At 55.8% G+C, this 11,476-nt stretch overlaps 1 protein-coding gene across 1 annotated transcript; it reads left to right on the top strand.

Moving 5' to 3' along the window:
• The first annotated feature begins 821 nt into the window (after positions 1 to 821).
• Positions 822 to 1,934, top strand: SP6 (Sp6 transcription factor). The gene has a single exon (XM_024203724.1). It carries the CDS (start codon positions 822 to 824, stop codon positions 1,932 to 1,934), a length of 1,113 nt encoding a protein of 370 aa, XP_024059492.1.
• Positions 1,935 to 11,476: the final 9,542 nt, after the last annotated feature.

Below are 11,476 nucleotides of genomic sequence, written 5' to 3'. Positions count from 1 at the left end.
GGATGATGATGAGTGTGAGGGTGAAAGGCTCATGTTCTGTCCAGTCCACCTCGCCTTCCCTGAGTCAATGACCCAACTAGACAGCCTTCCAGCTGGAGGGCATCAGCCCTTGGGGGTAGGGTTGGGGGCAAGGGATGGTGGCCTAATGGCTAGAGCACTGGATGGGGACTCAGGAGATCTGGGTTCTATTCCTAGCTCTGCCACTGGCCTTCAGTAAGTCACTACTCTTCTCTATGCCTCAGTTTCCCCATCTGTAAAATGGGGATAATGATACAGGCCTTTGAGATCTACTGATTGAAAAGCTCTCTAGACAAATGCCTTAGGCTGTAAGCCCCTTGGGATAAGAGCCATCTTTTATGGTCTGTGTTTGTACAGTGCCTAGCGCCACACGGTCCGGATCCCAAACCTGAGCTCCTAGGGGCTACAGGAATACAAATAATATGTAAAACCAAGGTCTTGTTGTTGTCCTGGTGGCACCGCCATATGAGAAAGGAGCAGTCTCTGGGCCAGATTCATCCCTGATGCAAATCCACTGAAATCAATGGGGTTACACCCAGGATATATTTGGTGTCCTGTGCCGAGCTCGGTGCAAAGAGGGGCTCAGCGGGATCCCAGCCCCCGGTGAAACAAGTGACCTGGCCCAGACCCATCTCTGGCTCCATGGTTGAAGGGGAAACTCGGGCCAGTTCCAAGGGAAGGCAGCGCAGGGTTAATTGCATGGGAGGGGAATGAGCATGACTCCCGACTCAGACCCCTTCCTCTCCCTCTCTCTCTCCCGCTCCAGGTCTGCCGGAGCTGCGGCCCCGCTCTGGAGTCCGGAGATGCTCACGGCCGTCTGCGGCTCTCTTGCCAACCAGCGCACGGACACGCCGCGCGCCTCCTCCCCGCGCGTGGACCTGCAGCCCCTGCAGCCCTACCAGCCCCACGCCAGCTCCGAGGCGGGCGGCGACTTCCCCTCCCCTCTCCAGCCCACGGAGGTCCAGAACCTGCCCTTGGTGGGCCCCGGGGTGGAGTTCACGGCCGCCCCCAGCTATGATCTGCATGGCTCTTCAAGGCTAGACCTGGATGCTGACAGCCTGCTGGCCCCCGGCACGTACTCCAAGCTCCTGCAGCCGCCTCCCGAAATGGCCCACCCCTACGAGCCCTGGTTCAGGCCCTCGCACCCCAGCAACGCCGCCGAGGACGGCGGCGTGAATCCCTGGTGGGACCTCCATGCCGGATCCAGCTGGATGGATCTGCCGCCGGGTCAAGGCGGCCTGCAAGCCCCTGGCCTGGCGGGCGGACTCCAGCCGGTGCTGGGGGGTTACGGCTCCGCTGAGCACCAGCTCTGTGGCCCGCCGCATCACCTCCTGCCCTCGGCCCAGCACCTGATGGGCCAGGAAGAGCTGAAGCCACTCGCCTCGCCTCCGGAGCCGCACGTTCCCGAGCAGGCTGTGGACGGTACCGCTAGGCCGAAGAGCTCAAGGCGATCGGTGCCCCGGAGCGCCGGGCAGGCAGTGTGCCGCTGCCCGAACTGCCAGGAGGCCGAGAGGGTGGGTCCGTGCCCGGACGGGGCCAAGAAGAAGCATCTGCACAACTGCCACATCCCCGGCTGCGGCAAGGCCTACGCCAAGACCTCCCACCTGAAAGCCCATCTGCGGTGGCACAGCGGGGACCGGCCCTTCGTCTGCAACTGGCTCTTCTGCGGCAAGCGCTTCACCCGCTCCGACGAGCTGCAGCGGCACCTCCAGACCCACACGGGGACCAAGAAGTTCACCTGCCCCGTGTGCAGCCGGGTCTTCATGAGGAGCGACCACCTCAGCAAGCACATGAAGACGCACGAGGGGGCCAAAGAGGGAGCGGAGAGGGAGGGCAAGGGCGGGGCAGACCCGCCGGGGAAAGGCAAGAGGGAGCCCGAGGCTGGCAGCTCCAGCCCCGCGACCCAGCCCAACTGAGCTTCTCCCCCTCCGAGATGCCCCCTCCTCTCTCCGGTACCGCAGGATGGACGCTCCCTACCCGGCGCTGGGTCTCCCCGGGTGGGGCCGTGGTCCCTGGGCCGGGGCGTACGTGGCTGTGTCCTCTGAGCAAGAAGCTATTTATTCTGTAGGAGGAAAGGACGCAATCTCGGTGCGTTGGGCACGGGGCCTCTCCTCCCACGGGGGGCTGGGAGAGTCCAGCACGGTGGCTGGTCTCCGAACTGGAAGAGGGAGGGTGTTAAGGGCTGGGACCTTTTTTTTGAAGGATCTGAGTTGAGGAATTGTGCCGATGGGGTGGGGGTAGGGGGCAGGAGGAGGGGGGCGGCCCCATGCAAAGCAGTGGGGGGGAGGGATGTCTCCGGCGGAGGCTGGGGCCCTGGGTCCAGATGCTCCCCGCTGAACAGCAAAATCCGAGTCTGGAGAGCTGTGCTCCGGGCTCAGCTGGCAGAAGAGGCAGGCAAGACGCTGTAACCGAGGGTGGTCTTAAACCCCCTCCCTCCCCCATCCACCTCCTCTCCCCTCCCTGCCCCATTTTCTCCTCTTCCCCTCCCCAACTCCTCTTCCAGCCCCCCCACCCCACCCAGCTGTGCACTTCGCACTCCACCCTGCAAAATGACCCTCCTGGCCCTGCCTGGGAAGCGCCCAGAAGCCAGCTCCTGCCCTGAGGGGGTTTCGCTCGGCTGGTTCGCTCTCCCTGGGCTGCGGAAGCTTCCCCACTTGCTTGGGGATCCGCCCGCCCCCTGCTTTGTGCTGCTATGACTTCTGGCACGAGGGAGGCTGCTTGGAAGGAACATCAAGCGGGACCCGGAGCAGCGAGGACCCTTCCCTCTTGGCCGCAGCCGTCCAGACATGTCTGGGGCCAAAAGGGGAGGGTAAAACAGCGGGTTGCTAAAGGCTAGTTTACAAACCGCTTGCCCCAAAGGGAACCCCCTGGAGAGGGGGAGCAGAGGGGTTCACTGCTCTTCCTCCTCCAGTACACCCCCTTAGCCCCCCTATTCCCCCCCGCAGAGGAACAGCCCCCCGCCATTCCCCAGGACCTGTACGAGCTGGGATCGGCCCTTAGAATCGCAGCCCCAACACTGCAGCGGTCTGACCTGACACAGCGCTACTGACCCGGCGTGGTTTGGGGCAAACCTGTCCCTGCCCCGCTACCCGGGGTGGGGGTGGGGGGAGGTTGACCCACAGGCTCCTGCAGGGGGGTCCCGCTGAGCTGCCCAGCTCATGGAGTCTAGGGGACAAGCTGGCCCTGGGGGAGAACCCGCCCGAGTCAGGGGCATTGCACTTGCTTGGTTCTAGGTGCGGGGGCAAATTCCCCGCCCCGAGAGTAGCTTAGCCAACCTCAGCCTCTCCTCTCTTGCCAACTCCCATTAGAAGGCCCCGTGTTTGGCCATTACAGCCCCGCTCCTGGCTTTCGGTCCCTACAGCCACTGTTATGATCCTCCAAAGGGACAGGGGTTCTCAGCCCGAGCAGGGGGCGGTTCCCCAGTGGAGCCCCTGGATGTTCAGGCCCTGGTGAGTCTGCCCCAGGGGGTTCCCACGGGGGTCCGGGCTCTGCCGCGTGACCTCTACCCCCTCCTGCTTTTGGCTGCGCTGGGAGGACACTCATCCCCGGGTGCGGTGGGTGAGTCCAGTCAAGGCTGACGCCCAGGGACAGGGGCCGAGCAGCAGAGAAGAGCGCCTTCTCGTGGCGGGAACCCACTGGCCCCATGGGGACGGGTTGGGGGGAGAAACCCCATGATGAGCCACCCGGGTGTGGGGAGCGTCGCTCTGGGCCGGGGATGCGGGGGGAAGCCTTGAGGGGGGGGCCTGCGCCGAGGCTGCTGGGCGAGTTGTGCAACGTGCCAGCCTTTGCGCGATTGCCCAAGGTGTGCAACTGCTCCTTTCCCACGCCCACCCCTCTCCCGGCCGTCACCCGCTCTCCCCCAGGGGAGGTGAGCGTTGCGTTGGGAAGCCAGTGGAGCCGGCAGCAGCCAGATTCCGATCCTATGGCCCAATCGGGCCAGGCAGGGAGGGAGGGGAGCGTCAAACCACCCTCTCCCGTAGCAGCCGGGCTGGGTGGGTCTTGTTTTGCACTGGAAGCTGAATCCAGGCTGCTCTGAGCCTGATCCCATGCTCTGCACTCCAGCGATTATTTATTGAACGCCTAGATTATCATTTGTGCTATGGAAGCTGATGGGTTGGGAATTCCACCCTCTTCCCCCATTCCCTCCCACCCTGTTTTTGTTTTGTTTTGTTAAACTGTTGATTTTAAACCAGTTTATCCCGAAGGAAACTTTTTTTTTCTCTCTTGATCCTACCTCCTCTCCCCACCCCCCCTTTTTTTTTTAAATGAAGTAGTTGTTTCATATAATTGTTTTCCTAAATGTCAGCAGAACCCTCGAGCAAGTAAGACTGGCTCTTCTGCCAGCGCAAATGTAACTGTGGGGAGTGGAGGGTTGGGCCTCTGTCGTTAGATTTCGGGTGGGGTTTTAAAACACGGCTACGGCTACCTCTAGATCCAAAATTCTGGGGGGCCGGATCCTCAGCTGACGTCTTTCAGTTCCCCTCCATTCAGTGCGCTGATCGACACCAGCCAAGAATCCGGCCTGGGGATTTTTCACAGCTGATATCATGGTTTGGCCCATTATTAAAACATGGGGTAATTTGCCAGATTCAGAGTGGAGTTTGGAGACCAAGAAGCCTCTAACTTCCAGAGTGTTTGGAGATTGGAGGAGGTTCAGACCCATCTCCGGATATGAGCCGAGCTCTTTATCTTAGACTGTTTTATTATTATTATTTTATTAATATTATTATTATTAATAAGGTGAAACCAGACTTTGCCAGTTGGGGAGGATGGAAGCTTAGAAACGAAGCTCGTTTAATGTGCATCTTTGGGGGGGGGCAGTTGCCCAGTATCGGTCTCAAAAACCAGTTGCTCGTCTCTGGTCCCATCTGGGCTGGGATCAGAACTGTGCTCGCTGCAGACACCTTTTGTTAAAGGGTTGAGAAATTCTGAGACGCTCCTGGATAGCTGAGGGCAAAGAGCCTCAACGTGTTGCAAGTTTGAGTCTCGTTGGAATGACTCGTGAGTAAAGGCTGCAGGATTGGAACCTCCAGGTTGTGAGTTCAATCCTTGAGGGGGCCATCGGGGGTAAAAATCTGTCTGGGGATTGGTCCTGCTTTGAGTAAGGGGTTGGACTAGATGATCTCCTGAGGTCCCTTCCAACCCTGATAGTCTATGATTCCCTAGCACAGTTTCCTTAACTGGTGTCAAGGCCCTTTTCTCTCTCAGACGTCCGTCCATGTGATTGGCTTAGTCACATTCCCAGTGCACCTGCTGCCTCTTCCAAAGGATAATACTGATTTTTCAGATTCTTCTCCATTTGCATTTTTACCCTCTCAGGAAAGTGACGACAAAAACAACTGAGACACCAAACTAATTCAGACCGAATGTCACAATTGTAGAAATCTCAATTCATCAGTCACAAATCAAATCCTCCTGTTAATTGACTGATTACCAGAAAGAACAGCGAGCGGAAGAGCTGGATAGCTGCCTCCCTGTGGGGGGGGGGGAAAAAAGAGGCCTGGCTTATCCCTCCATTAACTTCAGGGATACAACTGGCTCCTGATGTACTTAAATTTCCCTCCTTGTAAATTTCAGTGGAGTTGTTTTTTTTTTTTTTTTTAAATCACCTTCTAGGTGGAGGAAGAAATTGACAGTTATTTATGTTCACCACTGAAAATCCAAAACCTTCTAACCTTAACTAGAGTCTATCCCTGTCTGTTCTGCCAACAAGGAGACTGTGCTATATTCTTGCTAATAACTAGGCAAATTAGGTTGGTTATTTATGCAGCAAAACCAGTGTGGGTTTAGTTCCAGGTTCAGTGTGTCCTACCCCCAGGATCAGGAATTGGAGCTGGGAGAAGTAGGGTTTGCATCAATGATTCTAGTTTTGGTCCATCTCTATTAAACCAGAGCCCTGCTTAACTTTGAGCAAGTATGTAAGTGGCTCCAAACTTTGCCTCTTAGGTCATGTCTATAAAAGGACATTCAGGAAAGTAGTTAATTTGGATTAACTAAAGGTGTGAATTTAACGTGCATTAGTTAAATGGGAATGAAGCTAAATCGAATTACTTATAGATTCTAGGACTGGAAGGGACCTCGAGAGGTCATCGAGTCCAGTCCCCTGCCCACATGGCAGGACCAAATCCTGTCTAGACCATCCCTGATAGACATTTATCTAACCTACTCTTAAATATCTCCAGAGATACTTCTGAATAAGGCCATCCACACAGAGGTTTAATGCAGTTGAACTAATCCACTTTAAAAATTAATTCAGATTAGCTTTCCTGAATGTCCCAGTGTAGACAAATCTTCAGGCCCCTGGTTTCTGGGCTTGATCCATCTTCCAGTGAAGCTGATGGGAGTTGGGCGGGGTGACCTGACCTCTTTGTTAGCAGTGACCACAGTTTAAACATGCTTATGGTTACAGGTTTCCATCCTGGAGTGGATGTAGGGCATCAGCCCCTGGGAGCTCTGAAGCAGAGCTGGTCTGATCTCTCCCTCCTGTGCCCCGCGAACAGGTCCTGAGAACACAAGGACCTTTGGGTGTTGGGGTGGATTCCTTGGCATCTGGGCTCAGCTCATCACATCTGGCCTGCCCCCTCCATCGATAGTGGGCAAAATCGCTGTTCCCCTAATAGAATTGCTCCTGCCTGGTTTCTGCCGGTGAAGGCAGTGGAGAGGCTGGGGACAATCCTGCTTTCTAAAGCAGAGATCTGATTTGGTTCCTGGATCCAAAGAGTCCCGTAGAGGATAGGTCTGTCCCAGGGCGGCTGAACAGTTTGGAAGGGAAAACAGTGGAAGCAGGGGATTTAGGCAGCTTCCCCCCCCCTCCACCCCCCGCTCGCCACCTCCTTCCCTGCAGCTAGGATGTCTCAGACCCCAGCCCCTGCCCATCAGGCCTTTGACTTACGGGGCAATGAAGGCTGTAAAACTGGGTGGGGAGAGACTGCTCGCTTGGTCCCCCGCCTGCTGCATAGTGGGGATTTCACGAGGGGCTTGCTGGTGCTGTGCTCCAGAATTGGCTAGTTCAAGCATCTCCTAGCCCTGCACTCTCTCCCTGCAAGGGGACTGCCCAGGTGAGGAACATACAGGCATGAATACCAAGCCAGCTGGGATGGTGCTGTTGAAACTTGTGCTTCAGGGCATAAGCTGATCCCCAGCTGGGTGGTCGTGGGGGAATTTCCCCTCCCCGGGGCAGAGTATCACATCGGTAGATACAGCACAGGAGCATCTGATGTCAGACAGCTGGAGGTGGGGTAGCTGAACCACTGGGGGACGGATGCTGGGCTAGATGAGCGTGTTGGTTTGATCCAGGAAGTACCAGACTAGATGAGTGTGTTGGTTTGATCTGGGAGATCCCGGGCTACAGAGACGAATTGGTTTGATTCAGGCAGTGGGGATACCTGGCTAGATGGGCCACTGGTTAGATCTGAAGTGGCAGTGAGGTGGGGATACCATATTGCAGGGGTAGTCAATAGGTGGACCACAGGCCAAAACCTTACCGCCGTCCAGATGCTTTTTGAATGGACCCCTTTTATTTACTTACTGTTACCATTACTGTTGTTTTCTCTGGAGTCCAGACCTTGACTAGACCTTGACCAAGAAACGTGGACCTTGATGAAAAAGAATTGACTACCCCTGTCTTATTGGATGGGTCCATTGGTCTGATCAGCGAGGCAGGGAGACTAGGATAGATGGACTGATGGAGTTGGCTAGGAGATCCGGTGTGGCAGGGATACCGGGATAGGTGGGCTATTGGCTAGATTTGATGTGGCTGAAAGATGTTGTTCCATTGGTCTGAGCGGGGAGGTGGGGACCCTGGGCTAGATGGGCCATTGGCCAGGTCCAGAAGTTGGCTGCTAGTGACCCTGGGTGCTGGGCTGCTTTCCTGCCCCCCCAAGCTGTTACCGTAGGAGCCCCACAGAGGAAACCATGTAGGATCCTTTGCTGCTATGAAGAGACCTGGGGTGATGGCTTGTGGGTTTGTGTTTTGTACCATAATAAAGTTGTGTGTTTTCCACATGCTGAGCTGTGGTCTCTATCTCTGCTGAGTTCGAGACGCCCACCGTGTCCAGCTTAAAGCACCTGCAACAAAGAGGGGGCTCCGAGCACTCGAATACCGCCCGCCCCCCAAGTAACTATTGTTCTGATCCTCCCCCCTATTGTATTTTTAGGCCGTGAGCCATCTGGGTTTGCCCCCCCTCCTCCCAAGGAACATCACTGACTTCGGTGGACCTTCCTGTGTGGATCTGCAAAAACACAGTGCTGATGCAAACCCACTCCAGGAGGAGGGGAAAGGGGGAGCTCTTCTATTGAATATCCTGTGGGCCTGCTGTCAGCAAAGCAGGACTGGGGCCACTAACCAAGGGGGTCTTCTCCAAACACCCCTGCTATCTCCGGTGCTGTCCGCACCCAGCAGTAGCCACAGGCTGCCATGGCCTCGCCCATCATCCCCTTTCAAGAAGGGACATGTCGGATGAGCACTCAGCCTTTTCCCATGGCTATCCCACATGGTTTGTCAACCGGCAGTGGTAGGAGGCATTGCTCACCACTGCCAAACAGGTCTGGTTTCATAGCCCGGGACGCGTATGATGAAATGGGACGCTTCCCATCCAAATGTCAGCCACTGAAATACTACTTCGCTGCCATCAGCCAAGCCTGGCAAATGGACTCAAGCCCTGCTCCCTGCAGGCTGATTGGCTTTGAGGGGCTCCTGCTCATGCAGATCAGCTTCCAGGCCTTACGGCCATTTGTCTGATATCATGATCCACGTTACCTTAGCATCCCCAGGCACTAACCAAAATTGGGATCCCCCTGCGCTGGGTCCTGTGCAGTCACATCGCCGCAGTCTCTGCCCTAGAGAGCAGACAGAGGAAGGGTGGGAGGGAAACTGAGGCACAGTGGAAGGGACTAGCCCAAGGTCACACAGCAGTCAGTGGCAGAGCTGGGAACAGAGCCCAGGTCTCCTGAAGCCTAGTTCTGTGCCCTATCCCCTTTGCTCTCTGCCAAAGTGAGGTGTAGCCTGGTCAGTTTGCCTTTGCTGTTTCCTAAAACCATATTTAAAAAAACACCTACCAACTAGGTTTTAGCCCTAGCCTATGTTAAGACTCGCTTTCAGATACATCCAAGGGGTGCCAGTCAACCCTGTGGCCACTTCTTGGTATGTTATATCCCTGGCCCTTGCTCTTCTTGTTTCTGCCTCCTTCAGACAGTAAACTCAGAAACTGTTTTTTCCTATATGTTTGTACAGCACCGCACACAATGGGACCCCAGTCGTCTTAGTAATTGTATTACAGGAACACCTAGTGGCCCCAACAGAGCTCAAGGCCCCATGGTGCTAGGCCCTGTACAAACACGTAGGAGAGACAGTTCTTGCACCAAAGAGTTTACAATCCACATAGACAAGAAGTGAGAAGCCTTATTATCCCCATTTCACAGATGGGGAAACTGAGGCACAGGGTGAGTAAGGCCCAAATCCTCAAAGGTATGGAAAATCCTAACATACCTTTGAGGAGATGGGCCTAAGTGGCTGGGCCCAGTACTGAACCGAGGTCTCCTGAGTCACGTTACAGTACTGTAGCCCTAAACGACCCTTTCTCTCAATAATCTGGATTGGAGCCTCCTATCAGTGATAATCATCGTGTCTCTAGAATAAGTCAGCCTCGCCAAGTTCAGTTTACCTTGAGCACATCCTGTCTGACAGCCACATAAAGTCTCTTTATTGACCAATCCCATTTTTGGCACTCTCGCGCTGAGTCAATTTTTGTGCATGGGCTGGCAAATTTCGGTGCCGGTTTTGCTAGCCTGGAATAAATATTATTCCTGCTGAGCCCTCGTAACAATCTTGCTTTTCATCCTGAAGGATCTCAATGTGCTCTAGACCCAGGGCTCACTTTACCTGCCACTGAAATGCGGCTGCTTCTGGGGTGGAGTGCTGCAGCTGGTTTAACAGCGCACACCACCACCATACTGCAATAACCAAGTGAAATAGCAGGGGAGAATTTAAGGGGGTAGAATGTAATTACCCTGGGTGTAATTTGGCCAGTTCAAGGGGGTTACAACACCCCACCTCTTGTAAAAATGACAACGATTAGTGAAGACCTTTGCTTTATGTCCGCTCCAAGAGACACAATTCCATGCGCAGCCAGAGACAGGAGGTATTGTACAATGTAATTTTGGAAGCATTTTCCCCCCTCCTAGCCGAAGATTTCCAAATGTGAGCGGGGAGGAGGAAGGGGGCGTCCGCGCCTGGAACGGCCTGTCTGGGCACGGCTCAGGCATTTCCTCTCTAGATCCCGCTTTCTACTGCTGGAGCCATTTTCCCCTCAACTCTTCAAATGGGGGCTCTGGCCAGGCCACAGTCCAGCCAAAGCCTGGGTGACTCCTAGAGTGTCCCTAGTCCCCATAAGATTGGGGAGAGGGGTAGCAGGCAGCTGATCACCCCATCCCCAGATGCCCTTTGACCTGGCAGGTCATGGACCCCCCCCCCAGGGCAGATCTGGCTGACTCCTGCATCTCTCTCTCTGTCCGTTGCAACATTAAAGATGCTTGGATGAGTCAGGACTGATCAAGGTGTTGTGACCCTCAGAGAGTGGGGCGGTGGGAGCCTGAACTGTAGATTGCAGCCCCCTTCCCCTCATTACTCACAGGACGGGCCTAGAAGAGGCCTGAGCAGAGATTGTGCCATCTCTCCCCACCCACCCACACCTTCCCCAAGGCAGAACCACTCGGGGATCCCCCAGTTGGGCTCTGCGTGGGGCTAGCCCTGCTGCATTGACCTCAAAGGGGGCCAGCAATCAGGGAGCAGACTCGTCTCCTGCTGCAGCCCTGGCTGGCGTTTCCAGCCTACGACGCGGAGCTGATGCCGGAGGGAACCCGAGCCTGGCAGAACCGGTCCGCGAGCAGGGGACCCTGGGATGAAGCAACAGGAGCCCGTGCAGGGAGTCGGCCAGGGAGCGAGTGACTCCAACTTTCCGGGGAGTGTCTCTCTCACTTTCTCCTCCTCGCCCTCTTGTTTGTGATCCTCTGGCCACTTTCCCGCGTTTCCCTGGGCCCCGTTCAGGCCTGTCGTGGGAGGGCGCCGTTCCCATCCGGTCGCCAAGCGGCCCCGGGAGGGATTTCACCCAGGGTGTGAGTTACAAAGCAGGTGTCAGCCGGCTACGAAGCAGGTGTGTCAAGCGAGTGTAACTTGCTTGCACTGATCCGGGGTGTGCACGACGCGTGCGACCGACCCCGGAGAGGTGGGCGGGGGAGTGGAAGGGGTGAGACAGGAACAGCAAATGGCACAAGGGAGTAAGAGAAAGCAGGTCTCTCCGGCAGGTGCAACTGCCCTGACCTCGCAAAGGCAAAAGGAGGAGAGCTGGTTGGCAAATGGATTTAAGTGAAGAGAGCCCATCCCGTCCCATGGGGGGAGGGTGTTAGCTGGGGGACCCCATTCATTCCTAAAAGGGGGTAATCGCTAGGGGAACCCCCATTT

The sequence above is a fragment of the Terrapene carolina genome, unplaced genomic scaffold (assembly GCF_002925995.2).
Source record: "Terrapene carolina triunguis isolate 2854851 unplaced genomic scaffold, T_m_triunguis-2.0 Scaffold193, whole genome shotgun sequence".
NCBI classification, from domain to species: domain Eukaryota; kingdom Metazoa; phylum Chordata; order Testudines; family Emydidae; genus Terrapene; species Terrapene triunguis.
This window is presented reverse-complemented; position numbering and strand designations above follow the sequence as displayed.

Coding starts and splice junctions, on each gene's coding strand:
- SP6 (XM_024203724.1), top strand. CDS start 822: ATGCTCACGGCCGTCTGCGGCTCTCTTGCCAACCAGCGCACGGACACG.